The 23,633-nt window shown below is 68.1% G+C and overlaps 1 protein-coding gene and 1 pseudogene across 10 annotated transcripts in view; one reads left to right on the top strand and one right to left on the bottom strand.

The window, feature by feature from the left end:
* LOC142825021 (adenylate kinase 8 pseudogene) overlaps positions 1 to 23,633 on the bottom strand; it is a 378,854-nt pseudogene that overhangs the window by 143,719 nt on the left and 211,502 nt on the right. The window lies entirely within an intron of this gene.
* On the top strand, positions 7,154 to 13,174 carry GARIN1A (golgi associated RAB2 interactor 1A). Of its 9 annotated transcripts, none has more exons than XR_012899554.2 (7): positions 7,161 to 7,495; positions 8,952 to 9,136; positions 10,115 to 10,370; positions 11,032 to 11,171; positions 11,362 to 11,444; positions 12,480 to 12,775; positions 13,070 to 13,174. XR_012899554.2 is itself a non-coding variant. In XM_089777749.1 (6 exons), the coding sequence occupies exons 1-5, from the start codon at positions 7,337 to 7,339 to the stop codon at positions 12,751 to 12,753; spliced, it is 912 nt and encodes a 303-aa protein (XP_089633875.1). In that variant the 5' UTR covers positions 7,154 to 7,336; the 3' UTR covers positions 12,754 to 12,775; positions 13,033 to 13,174. The 9 variants fall into 9 exon arrangements, 4 of the variants coding, with proteins under 4 accessions (XP_089633875.1, XP_089633874.1, XP_089633873.1 ...); XR_012899556.2 differs by having other exon boundaries at positions 13,033 to 13,174; XR_012899555.2 differs by having other exon boundaries at positions 12,983 to 13,174.

Raw genomic sequence — 23,633 nt, 5'->3', positions numbered from 1 at the left:
CTGGGGCAGCCGAGGGGTGCTGGGCTGAGTAGGGGGCGGGCAGTGCATTTCGGAGGCCCCCAAGCTGCATGAAACCCGCCGGGTGTTGTGAAAACCTCGGCGTGAATTCGGCCCGGGGGAGACGTGCCCAGAGAGCTCGGCCTGGAGACTGTGCCAGGTGGGTGATTTCACACGCGGGGCCTCTCCTCCGGGCCTGCTCCGGCTGGGAACTTTGAACCAGGGCTTCGGAGCTCCCTGGGGCTAAGGGCAGCCGCAGGACGTGCTCTGTCACCGGCCAGGGAGGCCAGAGGCTTTGTCTCAAAACAGATCCCTTGGCAGAGGGAAAGGTTCAGAAAAGGGCCACAAAAGTGCTGAGGGGTTTGGAACGGGTCCCGTAGGAACAGAGATTGAAAAGCCGGGATTTTTCAGGTTAGAAAAGAGGAGGCTAAGGGGGGACGTGATCGAGGTCTAGACAATCATGACTGGTGAGGAGAAAGGGAATAAGAAAGTTATTTACTTGTTCCCATAGGGGTCACCAAATGAAATTAATAGGTAGCAGGTTTAAAACAGACAAAGGGAACTTTTTCTTCGCACAGAGCACAAGCTCAGCAACCTGTGGAACTCCATGCCAGAGGATGTTGTGAAGAGCAGGATTTTACCAGGGGTTCAGAGCTAGCTCATTAATGGATAGGTCCGTCGATGGCTGTTAGCCAGGCTGGGCAGGGATGGGTCCCTGGCCTCTGTCAGAAGCTGGGAATGGGCAACGGGAGGGATCACGTGCTAATTCCCGGTTGTGTTCACCCCCTCTGGGGCACCTGGCATTGGCCACCGTGGGCAGACAGGACCCTGGGCTAGCGGAGCCCTTGCTCTGCCCCCGCCTGCCACGCTGATGCTCTTGTGTCATTTTGGAGGCGCCGCTGTGGGGTCAGCAGGGCGGCTGGGGGGCTCTGCGGAGGCCGAGCTATTCTGCGGTCACTGGGCAGTTTGCTTCGCCCCCCTGATGTTGCCCGTCCTGGCTGCAGGTGTGTCTGGTCCCCTCCGGCCCCTGCTGCTCAATGGGCGGGGAAAGCAGCAGTAGCGTAGGGGGAGCTTGTGTGGGGGAGTGGAAAGTCTCAAGAGGTGGGGCCGCCAGGGCAGAGCCGGCGGGGCCGCGGCAGGAGCAGGCGCACGCGCTCTCGCTTTGCGCAGGGGCTTTGCACCGCGGGCAGGCAGGGCACCGGGCAGTGTGTGTCACTGGGCACGGGGGGTGTGGCTCCCGCTGCTGGTTCAGAGCTCACCCCCCCCGAATGTTCCCCCTTCCAGGAGCAGCAGGGGGCAGATACTCAGCTGCACACGCCTGGGGGGCTGGCTCCCCCAGTCCCAGGGGCAGAGCCCCCTCACCTGCCCCAGGTGCGCCCTGAGCGCTCGCAGGGTCGGGCCCATGGTGGCAGGGCACAATGCATTCTCGTGCCAGGACCTGGCCAGGCCGGTGCCAGGTCCCCACAGGGGGGCCACCCTGCCTCCAGCTGCCTCCGGGCACAGGAACAAGCTGGGCTCAGGGCTGTGGGGGACGAGGGGGGATGCAGGCTCAGGGCTGTGAGGGGGGATGCAGGCTCAGGGCTGTGGGCGACGAGGGGGGATGCAGGCTCAGGGCTGTGAGGGGGGCCAGGCTCAGGGCTGGCGAAGGGCAGAGGGCATGGGGCTGGTCTCCCCACCGGTGGGGGGCAGAGGGCCGGTCTCCCCAGCTGCCCTGCTCACAGAGAGACACCAAACCTCTTCCCACAGTGCACTCCCAGCAGGGCACCGGCTCAGTGGGCGAAAGGTCGCAGCCGGGGAGTTCACAGGCGTGCGGGTCGGTGCATGGTTTGCAATCCGGGACGGGCAGCTGCGGCTGATGCAAACAGCCCACAGGAATGTGCCTTGCGCCCAGCTGGCACACGAGCCTCACGTACACACTCGCTGGGGCGTGGTGGGCAAGTGGGGGGGAAGGGAGCATGTGCGTATGTGTGTGCATGCGTGTGCATGTGTGTGCGTGTTTTGCGTGTCTGGCCCATGCGTGCAGCCTGACTCAGCCTGGCTCCATCTCCTCCCGTCGGCCCCGGCGCTGCCCGAGGAGCTGGGCTGTGGCGTCCCCACTGCCAGCGCTCACACGCCACGCCACGGCACGGCACAGGGGGGTGTATCTGCTCATCCCGCGTGGCGCTCTCACTCCCGACGGGCCTGGCCTCCTGCCCATCCCACAGCCTGTTCATAACCCTCTGGGGACCAGGCCGGCTCTCAGGACACTGGGCTCTGTCCCGGACCGGCACCCGTCTGTCGCCTGCTTCCCCCCGGGACCGGATCCGCTGCCAGTTCTCAGCCAGCAGGAGTGCGCTGGGGCCTGCGTTAGCGCTTGTGGGGGCTCTGAGATGGCTGGGTGCAAGGTGCCATGCGAGCAGGGAGCTTTACTATGGGTCACCCTGTACGCAGCGGCCCCTCCCCCGCCTCCGGGAGTGCCGGAAAAGACGGGCGCCCGGAGGGGTCTCTAGCTCAGTCTCCCTGCGCGAGGCCGGGCCCAGGGCTCAGTTCCTCGGCTGGACGAGCCAGGCCGAGAACACAGGGCCAGGTGCAACGTTGACTCTGGTGCCGCTGTCACGCAGCCAGGAGCCATTCGTCCCAGCTGGCAAAACAGGCCCCCGCATGGGGCTAGCAGGAGGGGCCCCTCCTGTACACAGGGCCTAAGCTGCTTGCTTGAGCCGTGCCCATCCTGCCCACGTGGCTTGTCTGAGCTCTGCCCGAGCCCTGCCTGCCCCCTGGCCGAGCCCTGGCCGAGCCCTGGCCGGGGCAGGGTTCGGACAAGGTGGGCCCGGCCACGCTGGGCACGCAGGTGGCCTCTGGCAAACACCGCAAGGGGGAGCGAATGGGGAGCAAGGGACAGAGGGATGCTGGAGCCCCTGGTGGAGCCGCCCCACACAGGGTCCTGCCCCCCAGCAGCTCCGGGCCCCACGGATGCAGCCAGGCCGGGGGCAGGCAGGGGTCTCCTTCCCAGCAGAGGCTCCGCTGAGACGGGTGGGCAAGGGCCCAACGTAGCCCAGCAGCATCCGGGGCCCAGCCTGCGCCCTGAGCCGGGGCACGGTGCCCACGCCCTTGGGAAAACAGGGCGGGTGCAGGGCCTGGGCACAGAGCCGGCCGCCTGGAGCCCCCTGCACCGGGCCAGCCCCCCTTTGCTTTCTCGCCCGGGGAACCCCGCCCCACACGCGGGAGGGAGGCCCCCTCGCTAAAGGGTGCGCGGCCTCTTTAAGGGGCGGGGCCCCCGCCTGGCTGGCTCCGCCCCTGGGCAGAGGGCGGGGCGGGGTGGGGGCTATAAAGCGGCCGCGTTCGGCGATGGAACGTGGAGTATCCGCTGCGGTTTCCGGCGCGTGCGGAGGCGGCGGGTGAGCTCCGGGAGCCGCGGGGGAGGGGCGAGCGCGAGTCTCTGCAGCGGGGGGGCCGGGCCTGCTGCTGCGCCCCCCCATCCTGCGCAGAGGGGCCCGGAGGCGGGTGCATGGCAGCCCCCCACCCCAGCCCCGTTCCCCTGCCCCGGCCAGGGCTGCGGTGGCTGGGCACGGCTCATGGGGCCTGGGGGAGCCCCCTGCACGGGGAGGGGCCGGGGGGTTGCTCCTGCCTCCTGGGGGTCTAGGTGCCCCGGTGAGCTGATGGGGATCTGCCCCCCCCCGGGTGCTGAGCTGCCCTGGCCCTGCTGGGGATCTGCCCCCTCCCCCCCCCCCCCGGGTGCTGAGCTGCCCTGGCCCTGCTGGGGATCTGCCCCCTCCCCCCCCGGGTGCTGAGCTGCCCTGGCCCTGCTGGGGATCTGTGTGCCGCCCCCCCCCCCCCCCCCGGGTGCTGAGCTGCCCTGGCCCTGCTGGGGATCTGTGCGCCCCGCCCCCCTCCCCGGTGCTGAGCTGCCCTGGCCCTGCTGGTGGCACTGCCCCGAAAACAGGCTCGGGCTAAGTGTGTCCCCTCAGCCAGGGCGGAGCAGCCAGCCCCCCAGGGGTTCAAAGCCTTGTTGGCTAGTGCAGGCAGGAGCCCCCTGCAGGGAGAGCCTGGATCCTCTGGGGCTGAGCCTGTTGTAGGGCCCACAATAGGGGGCCTTGCTGAATCTGTGGGGGCAGCTGAGCTACCTGGCGGGCTGCAGGCCAGCTCCCTTGGTGGGGCTGGAAGGGCCTGGAGGGCTCTAGTCTGGCCTGGGGATGGGATCGTGCAGCCGGCGCAGGGACACAGTGTAACCGCTGTGATTTCCTGGAGTTTCATGGCTAGTCAGTTACCCGACAGCAGCATTCCCGCCCCGCGGCATTGTGAGTCCTCCGCCCGGAGACCAGCGCTGTGCGGTCGCGGGGGGGAGGCCTCTACTTGTGTCCTCCTGTGGCTCTGCCTGGCTGTATCGCTATGGGTGATTCCCGATGACTCTCCGGATGTGTATTGGGCCCAGAGCCCTGGGGGCTCAGACTGAGACAATAACCCTTTCCCTGGGAGAGGGGTGTCACCAGGCTGGGAACTAGGCCTGTGGGGGGGGGGGAGAGGGGTCAGTCTTGTTCGGGCTAGGATGACTGAGGAGGCTTTAGAGCAGAGAGGGGTCCAGGACCTGTGAGCCCCTCCCCTGAGGAATAAGACTGTCAGCTCCCAGTGCTTGTATTACCGTCTATCCTATGCTAGGCCGTGTCCCTGAGAACCAGTAAAACCCGCTCTGCTGGCTGAGAGTCACGTCTGGCTGTGGGTGGGGAGTAGGGTCGGGGACCCTGGCACGCCATCACAAACACCCTCCCCCTGCCGCAGCATCTCCCTGCCGCTGCGCTCCTAGTGCCTGGCAGACCAGGAACGTTGCGACGACTTGCTCTAACCAGGCTGGGCGCAGGCGTGCAGGGCAGCACAGATCCCAGAACACTGAGCAGAGCCCTCAGACTGGCATCGTGGGTTACTGGTAGAAGCCAGTTCCCTGGACCAATCACAGAACAGAGGCCACCCCAGCTCTGACCCAGGGAGGTGAAAAGACACAAGTGTCTCTCGGGGATGGAAGTTCTTGTGGCCCAAGCCGTGTGTTCCTTGGCTGTGTGAATGCACTCGCTGTTCTGTCTCCTGTTTCACGGCCTTACACTGATCTCTCTCTGTCCCTCCAGGAGCTACCGGGTGCGACCAGGGACCAGAGCAGGGTCCGGCCCCCCGCGGCGCAGGCTCTCCCAGCTGCCCTGCCTGGCCATGCAGTGTGTGGTGAAGCTCTACCTGCTGGGTGCCTTGGTGTCTGTGCTGTCGGTTTTCTTTGGATTGATGGACTCCCTGGGCAGGCTGCCGGCTCCCCGGGGCTTGGAGCGGTGCCTTTCCGGCCTGTGGACTAAACTGGGGGGCGGCTGTGCCCAGGGCCAGCCAAAGATGTGCCAAGAGCAGGCGAGGCGAAGGACTAACAAAGCCTTTGACTTGTACCTGTGAGCTCCAGGGGGTGACTGCCCCCTCTCTGTGCCTGCTGAACGTGCTTGGACTTGGCTTGGTCTGTTTCTGGGGCTGCCTGGCTGGATCCCGCTCCCGGCCGGGTGGTGGCCGCTCGGACAACATCCCTGCTAGAGATGGAGGCCGCTGGCAGGGGTGCGGTGGGGAGGGGCATGTCCTGCACACAGCCCCCCTCTCTGCACTCGACCGGCCAGAGCACCCAGGGGGAGGGGCGGCGCTCCGCAGGGTGTTCTGGGCGCTGAAGAGCAGCGGGTGGGGATGGGTGGGTGCTGCAGGCTCACGGCTGCCTAGTTGTCCCAGGGTGGTGGAGGGGTGGGGTGGGGGGGGCCTGGCACTTGCAGGATCTGGGGCTACAATTCACCCAGCCAGACCTCTCCACGGCGGGTGGAGGGGGGAGTTGCTGTTACCCCAGCTGCGAGGCCCCCTTGAGCCGGTGAGGTGCCTGGGCCTTGGGGCTGGGCTGGCGGGGGCTGCAGGAGGGGGCACGGCCTGGGCAGGAGGGGCAAACAGCCCTTCAGGCTGGGTGGCTGGCAGGGGGGTGCTGGGGGCCAGGCCCACATGCCCTGTAGCCAGGGCCAGCCCGGCCCCCTCCCCTCCTACGTCCTCTGTACTGGGTGGGGGCGCAGCACAAGCTGCTGGCTGCCCTGGGGGTGGGGTGCCCAGCAGGAGCCTGGGCCAGGCATGGCTGTGGGGCTCCCTCTGCCCCATGGGAGCCCTGGGCAGGCTGAGCCCTGCCCCCTGCTGGGCCCAGCCTCCTTAGCCCAGCTCCTCTGGAAGAGCAGACACGGGGGAGCGGGTGCCCCAGCAGCACCCGCCCCCCTGTCCTGGTGGGGTGGGCAGGGCTGGCTGGCCGGCCTCCTGCCTCCCCCATTAAGTGGGGGGGGAGGGGGACTTGTGGCAAGCCCAGGCTGGCTCGGTCCCTCCTAGGGGGAGGGTTAATGGGGGAGGGGGTTCTGTGGAAGGCTTGGGGGGAAGGTACTTGCTGCTGGGTCCCTGTGAGGAGCTGGGGGGGGGGGGGGGCTGCTGGGTGTGTGCACCAACTCTCGGTGTGGGGCCCACACAGGGGCAGCCTCATGTGAAGCCTGGATCTTCTGGCCCCCAAGGTCTCGCCCTGGCCTGCCCCAGGCCCCTCTCCCCTCCCTGGGCCTGGGGCTCCCACCCTCCAGACCTGTGCAATAAAAGGGGGCCTGCTGCTGAGCCTTGCTCTTTCTTGGGGGGCATGGGGTTGTCAGGGGGTCCTAGTGCCCCCCTTCAGGCAGGGAGCTGGAGGCCTCCCTGCCACAGCGCCGGGGGGTTCCTGGGTCTGGCGCTGTGTGTGTGTCTGGGGGGGCTTAGCTCGGGGGTGCAATCCTCAGCTCCCCCCGCTGCACCCTTGTTCTTGGCCTTGCTGGGATTCAGCTGGCGGGGGGGGGGGGCTCTGTATTCAACGGGCGCTCGGCTCCTTACACTGGAATGCGCCCCCCCCCCTCCTGCTGCCGACCAGCCTCCCGCACCCCCAGCGGCTCCCCGGGTCTCCTGTCCCTCGGGGCGAAAGGCCCCCAGGCCTGCTCTGAGCGTCCAGGCCAGCTTGCCCCGTGTGGGCGGGTTGTGCCTGCTCCTGGCCGCGTGTCACTGGGGCTCGGCTGCCCACCGTGCTGCTGCCAGGGGCTGGGGGTGCCAGCAGCTGGCCAAGCCGGGCCTGGGCAGGGCAACTCTCCTGCCTTGCCCGTCCTCCGGGCCCCAGGCAGGGCAGGGTCACCGGCCCCTTCTGTGACCTCACAAACCCGCCTGGGCTGCTGGCTCCTGGCCTGGCGGTTGCCGCTGGGCCCTGGCCTGCCTCCAGCCATGCCCGCGGCGCCCCGGCCTGGCGTGTGGTGCACAGGGGCACGCCCCATGCCGGCAGCAGCGTGCTGGCCCTCTGAGGGGTGCCCCCGAGCCGGGCATGGCCCATGGCGCCAGCAGCAGCAGCCCCTTCCTGCCCGCTGACCCGGCCTGCGGCAGGCACCTTGGGGTGGAGGGGGGGCTGCTCTGCCAGCTGCTCCGCTCTCCCGCCTACAACCTGTTCCCCAAGTCGGCCGTGTTCGAGAGCAACTTCATCCAGGTACTGGGGCCGGCCCGGCGGGGCGGGGCGCTTCCCGGGGTGGCCTCCTGCCCCGGCAGCTGGTGCAGTGCGGAGGGGGCCCTGCTCTGCCGTGGGGCCTTGCGTGGGTGGAAGAAGCTCTGCTGGGCCATTAGGGTCCCTGTCTCCCCCAGCCTGGCTCTGCTGTGGGGTGCAGCTGCCCTGGCCAAAGGAGAGCACGGCCCAGGAGCATTTGAGCGTGGCCGTAGGGCCCGTGGCCAGCACTAATGCCCCACCATGAGAGCGTGTGGCATTCAGAGGGTGGTCCCCTAGAGCTGTGTTCCTCACGCTTTATAAAGTGCCCCCTGATTTTTTTGGGGGGAAAAAATGCCCCCAGCCCTGCAGTTTTCAGACAGTTTGTTTTTCTCCCATTGCCGCACATTTTTAAACAACTTAATCGTAGCCAGGTGGGCGATGAAATTGCCGAGGGTAAGAAGTACAGAAATAGTAAAGTGCCGTGAAGCTTATGTGGCGGCGCGTCGGCGTTCCCCGCCTCCTGCACCCCTGTGATGGCACAAACAGACGCCCCCAGCCAGTAGAACAGGGGAGTTTATTGCTCCTCCAGGATACAGCCCAGCACAGATATAACCTGGTTCCAGGGCAGGCCTAGGATGCTTCAGCCCCCTTAGATATGGGGGAGCCTGGGCCCCTAAATCCCAGCCCCTTGCTTAGGCTGCTTCCTCCATGATACCAGAGAGAAACTAACACGTCTCCTCCAGCCCTGCCCCCCAGCCAGGGGCTGGCCTCCCCTCCAGCCCTGCCCCCCAGCCAGGGGCTGGCCTCCCCTCCTTCCTTTGTTTCTCTCCCTGGGAGGTAACTGGTCGGACAGGTTCGGAGCCCCCTTGCCTAGGGACTCATCCCCTGCCCTGCTGGGCTACAAACAGCCGCCAGCGGAGGTCGCCCGCAGCCCACTGCCCAGCATAGCCACCAGCAAGGTCCCCCGCTACGTCCCAGCTTGACACACAACTTCACTTCCGTGCTGAGGGCCCCCAGACTTCTCTGGAGTACCCCGGAGCGTACTTGTCCTGCTGGTTGAGAGACGCTGCCCTGGAGAATAACCTCCTGCTGCTGCCACGGGCAGGGGCGTTACTGGGCCCGGCCGGGCCTGGGGCCTGGCGCTGCAGGTGGCGGGTTCACGCCGTAGGGCTGGGGGGAGGAGAAGTAACCGCACCGTTATTAAAGCTTGCGCTATGTGCGTATCTCTCCCCCATTCCCCCCCCCCCCGGCTCCCAGCCAGCGGGCCCAGCTGTGGCCCCACATTCCAGGGGGGCCCAGGGGCAGGTGGGGGCCAGGCTCAGCCCTGGGGGTGGCATGGCGGCACCAGGAGGAAGGTACCTGGAGCTGATGGCTGGTGCCATTATGGGCCCCAGCAAACCGGGCAGGGGTGGGGGTCCTGCAGGGTCTCTGCGAGGGGCCACGTCTCTCTGTCTGGCTGCAGGTGACAAAGCAGGGGAACTGGGTGGACATTCACAACACCCCCACCCTGGTGACCTTGGGGGTGACGTCCTCGGAGCCCTGCCTGCCCCTCCCCAATGTGCTGCTCATCGCCAGGCTCACGGTGCCGGGGGAGAGCCCCCCCGGCGGGGCAGGGCAGCCCCAGCAGCCCTCGGTGGCCCTTAGCAGGTGAGGAAGGGGGCGGGGGGCAGAGTGGGGGGACAAGCAGGGAGTTCTCAGGTGCTGGGACTGAGTTGCTGGGCATCTGAGGGGGGGAAAGGCCATTGGGTCCCACAGAGTCCTGCCACACTGGGGCCAAGGCAGGGGGAGTCCCTGGCGTGATTGCCAGGCCCAAGCAACATGATACCTGGGCCCCAGAGAATTCCTGGATGGATCCACCCCCTGTGGGAGAGAGAAGGCCCCCGACCCGGATCCCACCTGGATCCACCCTCCCGCCCCCGTCAAGGAGAGAGGGGTCCTGGCAATGTTCCCTTTAATTGTTTCCATCTGTGTGCAGAATAATTGTGTTGTGTGCACGGAGGCGTGCATGACTGTGCACCACCACCAAAAGCAAACCTCGCCGTGGGCGCTCTGCCGATCAGCAGGACGGGGCTGGAACCTCTCCTGGGTGGCCCCCAAGTGCCCGGCCCTTAGGGGGAGTGACGGGCCCTGGCCCAGGGTGGCTCTTGTTACATTCCCAGCTCTAAGGCCCCCCCCGCCAGGCACTGGCAGGCTGGGGAGCTGGTCTAGCCCTACAGTGCAGGGGGGACATGGCAGCCAGGCCGGGTAAGGGCTGAGTCTGGCTCCCTTGTGCGGAATGTGGGTGCCCGTACCCGGGTGGAGGGCGTGGCCTGTCCCTGGGCTGTGGGGCCCCCGGACACACTGTGCCTGTGCCCCCCAGAGACGCTGAGGCGCCTGCCCCCAGAGCTGGGGTTGCTGCTGTGCTGCCAAGCCCCCCCCCCCATCCTCTCCTCCCCCTGCTGCTGCCAAGAGGGGCCCGATTCTTCCTGGCCATTCCCTCCGCCCGGGTACTGGCACCTTCTGGGCCTGGTCCCCTTCCCCCACTAGCCGGGGGCCCTCCTATGAGTCTGCGGGTGGGGGTGGGGGTGGCGTCTCGCCGGGGGGCCTGGGGCGCACATGAGCCGGGCTCGCTCCCCCTGGCTCCAGGCTGCTCCCGCTGCGCTACGTCCGGCTCTCGGTGCAGGACGGCGGGCGGCGCCTGCTGCGGGTGCAGGTGGTGACGGGGAAGGTGTATTACCTGCGGCTGCACCAGGAGCACCCCGAGGCCGTCTTCGCGCTCTGGGGCCGGCTGGCCGACATCCTGCAGCGGGGACTCTCCATCACCACCAAGGACCCCGCCATCCACATCCCCCACAGCCTGGTGCCCAGCGCCAGCAGCTCCTCCAGCAGCTCCCCAACCCAGGTACCGCGCCCGGGGGGTCTGCAGTGCCAGGGCCCAGACCAGCGCCCGCCCCGCCACCGCCTGACGGCCTGGCCCAGCGCCTCTGGGTTCATCCCTGCGGGACTGCAACGGCCAGGCAGTCTGGGGCCAGGGAGAGGGACTAGAGGCCTCATGGCCCCTCTCCATCCCCATGGGCAGGGGCCCGGGATGCTCTGGGGGGGCCCCCTCCATCCCCACGGGCGGGGGCCCGGGATGCTCTGGGGGGCCCCTCTCCATCCCCACGGGTGGGGGCCCGGGATGCTCTGGGGGGCCCCTCTCCATCCCCTCGGGCGGGGGCCCGGGATGCCCTGGGGGGGCCCCCTCCATCCCCACGGGCGGGGGCCCGGGATGCCCTGGGGGGGCCCCTCTCCACCCCCACTTGATAGGGGCTGGGTGCCTTGTGGGCCAGATACCAGGAGCCACCCTGGGGCCCCTCCACCCCGTTCTGGGAGCCTGCAGGAGTTGGGGCCATGTCGTGCCCATGGCCTGAGGTCAAAGTGGGGGGTGGAGCCAGCCCAGCACATCCCTCGGGGCCCCAGGCCCCCTGAGCCCCCAGCAGCAGGCCCAGCCCGGCCCCAGGGGCTGTTCCCCGGCAGCAGGCCCAGGCCCCCATCTCAGCCCCCCCCCCCCGTCTCTCCCGCAGCCGGCACCCGAGGCCCAGCCGCTCGCGGGAGGCAGCTGCAGCCGGGCAGGCAGGGTGGGCGAGCGCCCGGCAGGGACCCTCCCCCATCTTGCCACAGCAGCCCCGGGGCAGGCGGCGAAAGGCGGCTCAGAGCGAAGCAGGTAACGGGGCTCCCATCAGCTCCCCCCCCGCCCCCTGGTGCAGGCCGGAGCCCCCCCAGAGCAGCAGGCGGGGGCCCGGGGCTGCAGGTGGGGGAGCAGAGCCTGGGGCGAAAGGCCCAGAGGGTCCGGCCGAGCCCCGGGGCAGACAGGCTCTGCCCGGACTCGAACCGCCGCCCTCCCCCTCCCCCAGACTCCTCTCCTTCTGGAAACGCTCGGCGCGGAGCAAGTCTCCTGCCAGGGACGAGGCCGCAGGCGCCCCAGGCTGGGCAGGAGGTAAGAGCCCCCCCCCCTCGGCCTTTCACTGGGGCCGGGCGAAGCTTCAGGACTCCCAAGTGGCTGGGGGCAGAAATTTGTAAAGTGGTCCTGGGCTGCCCTAGAAGGGGCGGGGCTTCAGGCCGAAGGGGCGGGGCAGGGCACTTCTGTGCTTCCCCACCCACAGACCCTGATTGGATGTCTTTATTCTGCAGCCAGATGGTGGGTGTAGGTGGGGGGACCCGTTTTCAGAGGCGGGACAGGAGCAATTGTTCTCCGGGATCCCTGAAGGCCAGACGAGAAGCAACCGGCTCCATCTGCAGCCGGGGGATTTAGGTCCGATTAGGAAAAACTCTCCCTGTCTCCCAGTGCTTAAGGCCTGAAACGGGTCGGCAGGGAGCCCCTGGCGCTGGAGGGTTTTAAGAGCCGCTGGGAGAGAAGCCAAGTCGGGGGTGGGCCAGAGTTACTTGGCCCTGCCGCCGTCCAGCACCCTGGACCAAGCTTTCCCCCCCCCTTCAAGCCCACGTTTCCGTGTCTCTGAGCCAGGAGCGTGAGGCATTGAACAGTGGAACAGGCTGTGACGGCGCGTTGGAGGTCCCCCATCTCCTGCACCCCGAAATGGCACAAACAGACTCCACCAGCCAGTGGAATTGAGGGTGGTTTATTGCTCCTCTAGGACACAGCACAGCACAGATGGAATCTGGTTACAGGAACTAGGGCTAAGAGGCCTCAGTGCTCCCCTTGAGATAGGGGAGTCCCAGCCCCCCTCCCCAGCTCCTTCTCCCCTGCTTTCCAGACAGGAACTAACTAACTCTCCTCCAGCCCTGCCCCCAGCCAGGGCAGCATTCCACCTTCCTTTGTTTCTCTCCATGGGGGGTGTCTGGTTCAACAAGTTTGGCAGTACCTTTGCATAGTGAGGTTTTCCCTGCTGGGTCTTGCTCCAGACAGCAGGGGTCACCACAGCCCAGCAAGTACCCCCACTACGTCACACAGGCCGTGCGCCCAAGAGTTTGACAAGAGTTGGCTCAGGCCTCGCCTCTCCGCTCTGCTTCCCAGGGGAGCCAGCGCTGTGCGAGCAGTGCCAAGGGCACCGGTCGGGCGGCTCTGGAGAGGAAGGCAGCCTGCGGACGGCCCTGCGGTGGTTAGACGCCAAGCGCCACGGACTCTGGGAACGCGACACGCCGGCAGGCCTGCTGACCCTGTCCCGCCTCAGCAGCCTGGTCGCCGCAGGCCAGCAGTAGCGGCAGCACCAGGAGGAAATGCGTCCCGGGCTGGGCTCCTTGGCTGTACCGGTGGCCAGGCTGGGCGTGCCGACGGAGTCCCAGTGTAACCCGTGCGCCCTGGCAGGCGAGGTGCGTTCACGCTGGCAGCCCCCCTCCCCCCGTGGGTTTGCTCGGCTCAAGCGCTCGCTCCCTGCTGCTCCCCGCGCGGTTCTTTCACTCTCTAGGCGGGTCTGGGCTTGGCGTGTGCGTGTGCGTGTGCGTGTGCGGGTGCGTGTGCGTGTGCGTGTGTGTGTGTGTGTGCGGGTGCGTGTTGAGGACTTGTAGGTCTCCACCAAGGGAACAGACAGAAAAGTTGCTGCTGAAATAGCTGAGTGACGCCCCCTCAGGATAATTTCTCCACCTTCTAACACTGAAACACAAAAGGGCCGACGTTCCGGCGCGGGACCGACGGGAAGAGCTACAGCAGAAATCACCAGTGAAAACATTTTGAAGTTTGCTGATTAAACATTTGCATTACACTCAAAAAAATTCCACGTTTCTTCCCGGGCCCCCCTCCATGGCCGGCTGGGGAGTGCAGGGGGTGCTCTCCCATTACGCCCCATTTGCCCCACGGTTCTGCCCGGGGGGCCGATAGTTCCAGTCGGCCCCTGTCCTGGATCCCAGGGTCCCTTTTGGGCCTCTGCCCCGGGGAGAGTCCCCCGCCCCCACTGCCTGGACAGCTGCTAGCCAGGGGGTTCCCTGGTGTCTGCTCTCCCAGATCCTTTCCCACCTGCTGCGCATTCAGCATCACGGGGCTCCCTGCTGGCTCCGCCTGGCGCTAACGCCCTGCTCCGGGCCCTGTAACCTCGGGCTGGGCCCTTCTGTGTCTGGCCGGGCCCCCGTTTCCGTCTGGCTCCCTGTGGTGTCCGGCCGGGCCCCCGTCTCCGTCTGGCTCCCTGTGGTGTCTGGCCGGGCCCCTGTCTCCGTCTGGCTCCCTGTGGTGTCCGGCCGGGCCCCCCCGTCTCCATCTGGCTCCCTGTGGTGTCCGGCCGGGCCCCCCCGTCTCCGTCTGGCTCCCTGTGGTGTCTGGCCGGGCCCCCGTCTCCATCTGGCTCCCTGTGGTGTCCGGCCGGGCCCCCCCGTCTCCGTCTGGCTCCCTGTGGTGTCTGGCCGGGCCCCCGTCTCCATCTGGCTCCCTGTGGTGTCCGGCCGGGCCCCCCCATCTCCGTCTGGCTCCCTGTGGTGTCTGGCCAGGCCCCCGTCTCCATCTGGCTCCCTGTGGTGTCTGGCCAGGCCCCCGTCTCCATCTGGCTCCCTGTGGTGTCCGGCCAGGCCCCCGTCTCCATCTGGCTCCCTGTGGTGTCCGGCCGGGCCCCCATCTCCGTCTGGCTCCCTGTGGTGTCTGGCCAGGCCCCCATCTCCGTCTGGCTCCCTGTGGTGTCTGGCCAGGCCCCCGTCTCCATCTGGCTCCCTGTGGTGTCCGGCCAGGCCCCTGTCTCCATCTGGCTCCCTGTGGTGTCTGGCCAGGCCCCCCGTCTCCATCTGGCTCCCTGTGGTGTCCGGCCGGGCCCCCGTCTCCGTCTGGCTCCCTGTGGTGTCCGGCCGGGCCCCCCGTCTCCGTCTGGCTCCCTGTGGTGTCCGGCCGGGCCCCCCGTCTCCGTCTGGCTCCCTGTGGTGTCCGGCCGGGCCCCCGTCTCCATCTGGCTCCCTGTGGTGTCTGGCCAGGCCCCCGTCTCCATCTGGCTCCCTGTGGTGTCTGGCCGGGCCCCCGTCTCCGTCTGGCTCCCTGTGGTGTCCGGCCAGGCCCCCCGTCTCCGTCTGGCTCCCTGTGGTGTCCGGCCAGGCCCCCCCGTCTCCGTCTGGCTCCCTGTGGTGTCCGGCCAGGCCCCTGTCTCCGTCTGGCTCCCTGTGGTGTCCGGCCGGGCCCCCGTCTCCGTCTGGCTCCCTGTGGTGTCCGGCCAGGCCCCCCCGTCTCCGTCTGGCTCCCTGTGGTGTCCGGCCAGGCCCCCGTCTCCGTCTGGCTCCCTGTGGTGTCCGGCCAGGCCCCCGTCTCCGTCTGGCTCCCTGTGGTGTCCGGCCGGGCCCCCGTCTCCGTCTGGCTCCCTGTGGTGTCTGGCCGGGCCCCCGTCTCCATCTGGCTCCCTGTGGTGTCCGGCCGGGCCCCCGTCTCCATCTGGCTCCCTGTGGTGTCCGGCTGGGCCCCCGTCTCCGTCTGGCTCCCTGTGGTGTCCGGCCGGGCCCCCGTCTCCATCTGGCTCCCTGTGGTGTCCGTCTGGGCCCCCGTCTCCGTCTGGCTCCCTGTGGTGTCAGGCCGGGCCCCCGTCTCCGTCTGGCTCCCTGTGGTGTCCGGCCGGGCCCCCGTCTCCATCTGGCTCCCTGTGGTGTCTGGCCGGGCCCCCGTCTCCATCTGGCTCCCTGTGGTGTCTGGCCGGGCCCCCGTCTCCGTCTGGCTCCCTGTGGTGTCCGGCTGGGCCCCCGTCTCCGTCTGGCTCCCTGTGGTGTCTGGCCAGGCCCCCGTCTCCATCTGGCTCCCTGTGGTGTCCGGCCGGGCCCCCGTCTCCGTCTGGCTCCCTGTGGTGTCTGGCCGGGCCCCCGTCTCCGTCTGGCTCCCTGTGGTGTCCGGCTGGGCCCCCGTCTCCGTCTGGCTCCCTGTGGTGTCTGGCCAGGCCCCCGTCTCCATCTGGCTCCCTGTGGTGTCCGGCCGGGCCCCCGTCTCCATCTGGCTCCCTGTGGTGTCTGGCCGGGCCCCCGTCTCCATCTGGCTCCCTGTGGTGTCCGGCCGGGCCCCCGTCTCCGTCTGGCTCCCTGTGGTGTCCGGCCAGGCCCCCGTCTCCATCTCGCTCCCTGTGGTGTCCGGCCGGGCCCCCGTCTCCGTCTGGCTCCCTGTGGTGTCTGGCCAGGCCCCCGTCTCCGTCTGGCTCCCTGTGGTGTCCGGCCAGGCCCCCCGGCTCCGTCTGGCTCCCTGTGGTGTCTGGCCAGGCCCCCATCTCCGTCTGGCTCCCTGTGGTGGCCGGCCGGGCCCCCGTCTCCGTCTGGCTCCCTGTGGTGTCCGGCCGGGCCCCCGTCTCCGTCTGGCTCCCTGTGGTGTCTGGCCAGGCCCCTGTCTCCGTCTGGTTCCCTGTGGTGTCTGGCCGGGCCCCCCCGTCTCCGTCTGGTTCCCTGTGGTGTCTGGCCGGGCCCCCGTCTCCGTCTGGTTCCCTGTGGTGTCTGGCCAGGCCCCCCCGTCTCCGTCTGGTTCCCTGTGGTGTCTGGCCAGGCCCCCATCTCCGTCTGGCTCCCTGTGGTGTCCGGCCGGGCCCCCGTCTCCATCTGGCTCCCTGTGGTGTCTGGCCGGGCCCCCGTCTCCGTCTGGCTCCCTGTGGTGTCCGGCCAGGCCCCCGTCTCCATCTCGCTCCCTGTGGTGTATGGCCGGGCCCCCGTCTCCGTCTGGCTCCCTGTGGTGTCTGGCCAGGCCCCCGTCTCCGTCTGGCTCCCTGTGGTGTCCGGCCGGGCCCCCGTCTCCGTCTGGCTCCCTGTGGTGTCTGGCCGGGCCCCCGTCTCCGTCTGGCTCCCTGTGGTGTCCGGCCAGGCCCCCGTCTTCATCTGGCTCCCTGTGGTGTCCGGCCGGGCCCCCGTCTCCGTCTGGCTCCCTGTGGTGTCTGGCCAGGCCCCCGTCTCCATCTGGCTCCCTGTGGTGTCCGGCCAGGCCCCCGTCTCCATCTCGCTCCCTGTGGTGTCCGGCCAGGCCCCCCGGCTCCGTCTGGCTCCCTGTGGTGTCTGGCCAGGCCCCCATCTCCGTCTGGCTCCCTGTGGTGTCCGGCCGGGCCCCCGTCTCTGTCTGGCTCCCTGTGGTGTCCGGCCAGGCCCCCATCTCCGTCTGGCTCCCTGTGGTGTCTGGCCAGGCCCCCCGTCTCCGTCTGGCTCCCTGTGGTGTCCGGCCGGGCCCCCCGTCTCCGTCTGGTTCCCTGTGGTGTCTGGCCAGGCCCCCCCGTCTCCGTCTGGCTCCCTGTGGTGTCCGGCCGGGCCCCCGTCTCCATCTGGCTCCCTGTGGTGTCCGGCCGGGCCCCCCCGTCTCCGTCTGGCTCCCTGTGGTGTCTGGCCGGGCCCCCGTCTCCGTCTGGCTCCCTGTGGTGTCCGGCCGGGCCCCCCGTCTCCATCTGGCTCCCTGTGGTGTCTGGCCAGGCCCCCGTCTCCATCTGGCTCCCTGTGGTGTCTGGCCAGGCCCCCGTCTCCATCTGGCTCCCTGTGGTGTCCGGCCAGGCCCCCGTCTCCGTCTGGCTCCCTGTGGTGTCTGGCCAGGCCCCCGTCTCCGTCTGGCTCCCTGTGGTGTCTGGCCGGGCCCCCCCGTCTCCGTCTGGTTCCCTGTGGTGTCTGGCCGGGCCCCCCCGTCTCCGTCTGGCTCCCTGTGGTGTCCGGCCGGGCCCCCCGTCTCCATCTGGCTCCCTGTGGTGTCTGGCCAGGCCCCCGTCTCCGTCTGGCTCCCTGTGGTGTCTGGCCAGGCCCCCGTCTCCGTCTGGCTCCCTGTGGTGTCTGGCCAGGCCCCCGTCTCCGTCTGGCTCCCTGTGGTGTCCGGCCGGGCCCCCCGTCTCCATCTGGCTCCCTGTGGTGTCTGGCCAGGCCCCCGTCTCCGTCTGGCTCCCTGTGGTGTCTGGCCAGGCCCCCGTCTCCATCTGGCTCCCTGTGGTGTCTGGCCAGGCCCCCATCTCCGTCTGGCTCCCTGTGGTGTCTGGCCGGGCCCCCGTCTCCATCTGGCTCCCTGTGGTGTCTGGCCGGGCCCCCGTCTCCGTCTGGCTCCCTGTGGTGTCAGGCCGGGCCCCCGTCTCCGTCTGGCTCCCTGTGGTGTCTGGCCGGGCCCCCGTCTCCGTCGGGCTCCCTGTGGTGTCTGGCCGGGCCCCCGTCTCCGTCTGGCTCCCTGTGGTGTCCAGCCGGGCCCCCCGTCTCCGTCTGGCTCCCTGTGGTGTCCGGCCGGGCCCCCGTCTCCGTCTGGCTCCCTGTGGTGTCTGGCCAGGCCCCCCCGTCTCCGTCGGGCTCCCTGTGGTGTCTGGCCGGGCCCCCGTCTCCGTCTGGCTCCCTGTGGTGTCCGGCCAGGCCCCCATCTCCGTCTGGCTCCCTGTGGTGTCCGGCCAGGCCCCCATCTCCGTCTGGCTCCCTGTGGTGTCCGGCCGGGCCCCCGTCTCCGTCTGGCTCCCTGTGGTGTCTGGCCAGGCCCCCGTCTCCATCTGGCTCCCTGTGGTGTCCGGCCGGGCCCCCGTCTCCGTCTGGCTCCCTGTGGTGTCTGGCCAGGCCCCCCGTCTCCGTCGGGCTCCCTGTGGTGTCCGGCCGGGCCCCCGTCTCCGTCGGGCTCCCTGTGGTGTCCGGCCGGGCCCCCGTCTCCGTCTGGCTCCCTGTGGTGTCCGGCCGGGCCCCCGTCTCCGTCTGGCTCCCTGTGGTGTCCGGCCGGGCCCCTGTCTCCGTCTGGCTCCCTGTGGTGTCCGGCCGGGGCCCTGTCTCCGTCTGGCTCCCTGTGGTGTCCGGCCGGGACCCCGTCTCCGTCTGGCTCCCTGTGGTGTCCGGCCGGGCCCCCGTCTCCGTCTGGCTCCCTGTGGTGTCCGGCCGGGCCCCCGTCTCCGTCTGGCTCCCTGTGGTGTCCGGCCGGGCCCCTGTCTCTGTCTGGCTCCCTCTGTGTCCTCTGCGCTCTCTGATTCTTCTCCCCCTGGGTCCTGCTCCCACTTGGCTTCCACGTGCACCCGCCCATCCCTGTCCCTCCACACCGGCTGCCTGGGAACCTCCCGTCTGGAGCGAACATCCCCCCACAAAAAAAGGGGGAGGACACCAAACTTGAGAAAAAAAAAAGACTCCATGTTGTGCTGGCAGCCTTAAAGAACCAGGTAAGCAGGTCAGTGGCGGAGGAGGGAGGGGGGCGGAACAGGGCTGGCCATGGGATATAGGGGAGAAGTAGGGGGGCTGGCCGGGGAAGCTCAGGAGGAGGGGAGAACTGGCTGCCGGAAGCAGGGCTGGCGTGGGGTGCAGGGGGGCTGGCCGGGGAAGCTCAGGAGGAGGGGAGGACTGGCTGCCGGAAGCAGGGCTGGCGTGGGGTGCAGGGGGGCTGGCCGGGGAAGATCCGGAGGAGGGGAGGACTGGCTGCCGGAAGCAGGGCTGGCGTGGAGTGCAGGGGGGCTGGCTGGGGAAGCTCAGGAGGAGGGGAGAACTGGCTGCCGGAAGCAGGGCTGGCGTGGGGTGCAGCGGGGCTGGCCGGGGAAGATCCGGAGGAGGGGAGAACTGGCTGCCGGAAGCAGGGCTGGCGTGGGGTGCAGTGGGGCTGGCTGGGGAAGATCCAGAGGAGGGGAGAACTGGCTGCCGGAAGCAGGGCTGGCGTGGGGTGCAGTGGGGCTGGCTGGGGAAGATCCGGAGGAGGGGAGAACTGGCTGCTGGAAGCAGGGCTGGCGTGGGGTGCAGCGGGGCTGGCTGGGGAAGATCCGAAGGAGGGGAGAACTGGCTGCCGGAAGCAGGGCTGGCGTGGGGTGCAGCGCTGCTGGCCGGGGAAGCTCAGGAGGAGGGGAGGACTGGCCACCGGAAGCAGGGCTGGCGTGGGGTGCAGTGGGGCTGGCTAGGGAAGATCTGGAGCAGGAACTGGCCAGCAGGACGCAGAGCTGGCGGCGGGTGGGGGACTATGAGAACGATTTTGGGGACATGCAGGACTAGACGCTCCATGGGCACCCACAGGGCGCTGCTGCGGGGAACGCGGCTCCAAGCGTCGCCAGGCACGTGGGCAGAGGGGTGAGCCGGCCGGGAGGCGACACAGCCTCCGGGAGACGGAGATTGGAGGCCGCGGCCGCCTCCGGGGCCACATGGACACAGCTGTTGGAAAACAGGAGCTGGGGCAGCAAAGAGCCCCCCGTTGTGAGGGCTGAAGAAAACCCCGTCTGCTTAGCGTCTGCCCAAGGACGCCGAGAGGGGACTCACGGACGTGTCTAACGGCTTCCTGGGGCGACAACGTCCCTGAGAACGGGCTGGTTCACGGTGCAGAAACGGCAGAACGAGGCTGGTGGCTGCAAGGGGCAAACAGACGAGCCCAGGGGGAAATGAGGCACAAATGTTTCCCGGGGAGGCTGATGCACCGTTGGCACAAACAGCCAAATCCAGGGAGGGATTCCCCCTCGTTTGGTGCCTGCAGTGCAGACGAGCGGCCAGTCCGGTGTGTGCGGGGTCAGAACGTGGGTACGGGGGCTGGGACGTGCGGGGGGCAGATCTGACGCTCTAATGGGCCCTCTGGCCTCACACTCTGCTAACGACTGAGGAGCTGGGCGGGGCGGAGGGAGCAGCCCCTGGGGCGTCACTGCCCAGCCCCCTGGGCCCCCGACCCAACCGCCATTCAGTGGGGCTCCAGGGGAACCCCTCAGACAGCCAGAGGGGCCGGCCAGGGCCAGGACACCAGCCTAGCAGAGTGGCAGTGACATCACAAAGGTGGCAGTGACATCACAAAGGGCCCATTGCACGACTACGGCCTATTGGGGGACAGCGATGACCTCACAAAGAGACCCTGGCAACAGCCAATCAGGACAGAGGCGCAAGGGCGGGGCAAGCGCCGAGTTTTCCGCGGCTTGGCAGCAGTGCGGCCCCTTCCCAGGGTCTCTGCGGGGGCCGGATGGAGAATCGGGACCGAGGGGGGGGCAGGAGGAGCCTCGGCGGCGTTTCCCCTTCCCTGCGCCCGGTCGATCGGCCCCGGTGGGACGGTCGGAGCCTCGGAAAGGTTTGGAGCCTGCTCGGTCTGCTTCCCCTTTGCCCCCTGCCCCCCGTCTCGCCTTCTCCTGCGTCTTCCCCCTTTCCCTGCCCCGCCAAGTGGGGAGGGTGTTGGGGGGTTGGGGCGGTGGGAGGCCTCACACAGAGCTGGGGCTGGCAGAGCACTGGGAGCAGGAGGTGACTGAGACCCACCCCCCGCCCCCCAGCTCCCGGGGTCTCGCTGCCGACTGGCCGAGCGGGTGGTTACTGACGGGGGAGGCTGGCGGCCTTTTGTTCCCTTCCAAACCGTTCTCGGGGAGTCGTTCTGAATGGTTCCCAGCCCTGCGGGGGGGGGGGGGGGGGCTAACGCCTGGGGCTCCGCGGGGGTCTGGCTTGGGACCATGTAGCTATCGGCATCCAGAGGGCGCTTAGTACGTTGGCAGATGGTCCCAAGCTGGGAGGAGTGGCCGGTGCTCGGGGGACAGGCTCGTACTGCAAACGGATCCGCACAAAGTGAGGAATGGGCTGCGGCACACGGGATGCAGCTGAATGAGGAGAAATGCCAAGTGCACCGCTTAGGACGGACCCGCCATTTGGCACATGGCGCGTGGGAAGCGACTGGCTAGGGAGGATCCGGCAGGAAGGGGTCTAGGGGGCAGAGTCCACAAGCCAAATAGGAATCAGCAGGGTGACACTGGCGCAAAACCAAGCAAACGGCACGAACAGGAGGGTTGTGAGCCAGACTCGGGAAGCGCTTCTTCCGCTCTGCTCTGCGCTGAGTCTCGCTGCTGGTCAGGCCTCTTGGATTATTGGCTCCAGTCCTGGGCCCCACATTTCAGGAGTGTGGTCTAGTGCCAGGAAAAGTTATGGAAACAGTGAACTGCAATTTGAGTCCTTTTTTTGTTTGTTTTTGTTTTTGGAAGAGGCATTTCTGGAGCCACATGTCAGTCCAAACCCTCTTTCCGAAGCTCCCTTCTTCCCGATGGGCGGAGGCAGACTGGGTTTGCACGTCCACAAGAAAAGCAGACGAGCAGATGCATTCCCTGGATGCAGGGGGGGTTCTGGGAGAGCACTGGGCCTGAGACGGGCCAGGAGAGCCGTTTTCAGGTACCTAAGGTTGGGTTCAGGGAGGAGGCGAATTGTTCCCCTTGGCCTCCGAGGATCGGACAAGCAGCAATGGGCTTAACTGCAGCGAGGGAGGTTCAGGCTGGACATTCGGGGACACGTCCTGTGCGGGGGTTACACACGGGGGATATTTCCGAGCAGACACCGGGCAGGGATGGGCTAACGGGGCTGGGTCCAGCCGGACGGGCGGGGGGCTGGACCCGACGATCTCTGACGACTGGTGCCCGTTCCTGTGGGGGTTGGGCGGTGGCTGGGTGGAGGGGGTTGGGCTCTGACTGTCAGGGGGTGGTTGGGGGTAGGACATCAGCCTGACTGGGGGGGTGAGGCAATGACACCACAAGGGCCTCGGGCAGGCGGGGGGGAAGGGCCGAGCTCATGGAGATCCCCTGACATCAGCTGCAAGGCAAGGCAGCCTCAGACTCACCCCCCAGGCTGTGTGGGGAGCCCCCCAAAGAGGCGGGGCTGGAATCGCTCTGAGACCGACCCCTCTGGGGTGACCTGGGCCAGCCCTTGGGACGTCCCCGAGATCTCTCGCCCCCCCCATCTCGCTGCTGATTGACCGAGCAGGGGGCCACGGACAGGGAGGAGGTTTCCCAGGTTCCCGGGTGTGACTCCCCCCCTCCCGCCCTTCCCTTGCAGGCCCTGCACGGGCGGGGGGGGGGGGCCTCCAGCTGGCCCGGCAGGGGGACCTGCGGGCACAGGCGCCAGGATGTCTAAATGGACGGTAAGGTAGATAGGAAGCTGGCTAGAAGGCCGGGCCCAGCGGGTAGTGATCAACGGCTCGATGTCAGGCTGGCGGTCGGTTTCTAGCGGAGTGCCCCAAGGTTCGGTTCTAGGACCGGTTTTGTTTTGTCTTGGCCACCTCCTCCCAGGGGCTGAGCTGCATGGAGGCCAGCCTGGTCCCTCAGCCTCTGCAAGGAGGGGTCTGCCTGCACCTCCGTCTGGAATTCATCTGCTGAGGCAGGGATCGGGACCTGTCCCCCACCTTTGCCTGGGTCCGGAGTCCCAGCCTGGCTGGACCCCGTGTCCACTGGGATGGGACCCTGAGGACGATGCCCGGAGTCCTTCCCTGGACCCACGTTGTCAGCCCCCCGCTGGCTCTGGCTCTGGCTCCGGGTAGTGACTAGAGCCCGCTGGGATTCATGGGGCCACTCCTCTAGGTCATTCCCCATAAGCACCTCGGTGGGCAAGTGTGGGTGCACCCCCACTTCCTTGAGACCTTCCTTCGCCCCCCATTTCAGATGCACCCTGGCTACAGGCACCTTAAACGGGGACCCGTCTATGCCCTTCAGGGTCAGCTGCGTGTGGGGTAGTATCCGCTCTGGGGCCACTATGTCGGATCGGGCCAGAGTCACCTCCGCCCCCGTGTCCCAGAAGCCCGTCACCTTCCTACCATCCACCTCCAGGGGTATGAGGCACTCGCTCCGCAGGGGCCGCCCTGCCCCCACCCGGTACACAGAGAAATCCGCCTCCTGAGAATCAGACCTCCCAGGGGAGGTGCACTGAGCATCCTTCCCCTCTCTCTGAGCTGGGGTTTGCTGGCCAGCCCCTGCCTCTGGGGCAGCCTGCCCTTCCTCCCGCCCCAGCCAGTTAACCCTGGAAAGTCCCCGGTCCTGGGACCTGGTGCACTGAGCCCTCTTGTGGCCTTTTTGCCCACAGCGATGGCAAGTTAGGCTTTGGGCTGTCTCTGTCCAGGCCCTGGCTGGTTCTCTGGGGCACAGACGACCTGTTCCTTGGGCTCATCTCGTAGTTGACTCCCTCCATCGCTCAGCCGAGATCCGGTCTCTGCGCGGTTTCCTTTCTCTCCGGGACTCCCGTTCACACCTGGACCGGCTCTCCGTGAACTCATCCGCCAGCCTCCCGGCCTCCTGGGGGTTCTCTGGTCTCCGGTCCTTGAGCCACAGCCTCAGTTTGGGTGGGCACACTTCATAGAACTGCTCCATCAGGACCAGCCTGAGCAGCTCCTCTGCGGTCTGGGCTCCGACTCCAGACACCCACTTGCGGCAGTATTGCGCCAGGTGGGCGGCCGAGTCCACATAGGTCTCCCGTGGCCCTTTCTGTACCCCCCGGAACTTCTTCCTGTACATCTTGGGGGTCAGCCCGAACTTGTGCAGCAGGGCCTCCTTGACTCGGTTGTAATCCCCTGGCTGTAGGTCCTCCAGCTGACTGAGCACTCCGGCCGCCTCCTGGTTCAGTGCGGGGATGA

This window comes from Pelodiscus sinensis, chromosome 1 (genome assembly GCF_052426305.1).
Source record: "Pelodiscus sinensis isolate ZL-2025 chromosome 1, ASM5242630v1, whole genome shotgun sequence".
Taxonomy (NCBI): domain Eukaryota; kingdom Metazoa; phylum Chordata; order Testudines; family Trionychidae; genus Pelodiscus; species Pelodiscus sinensis.
This window is presented reverse-complemented; position numbering and strand designations above follow the sequence as displayed.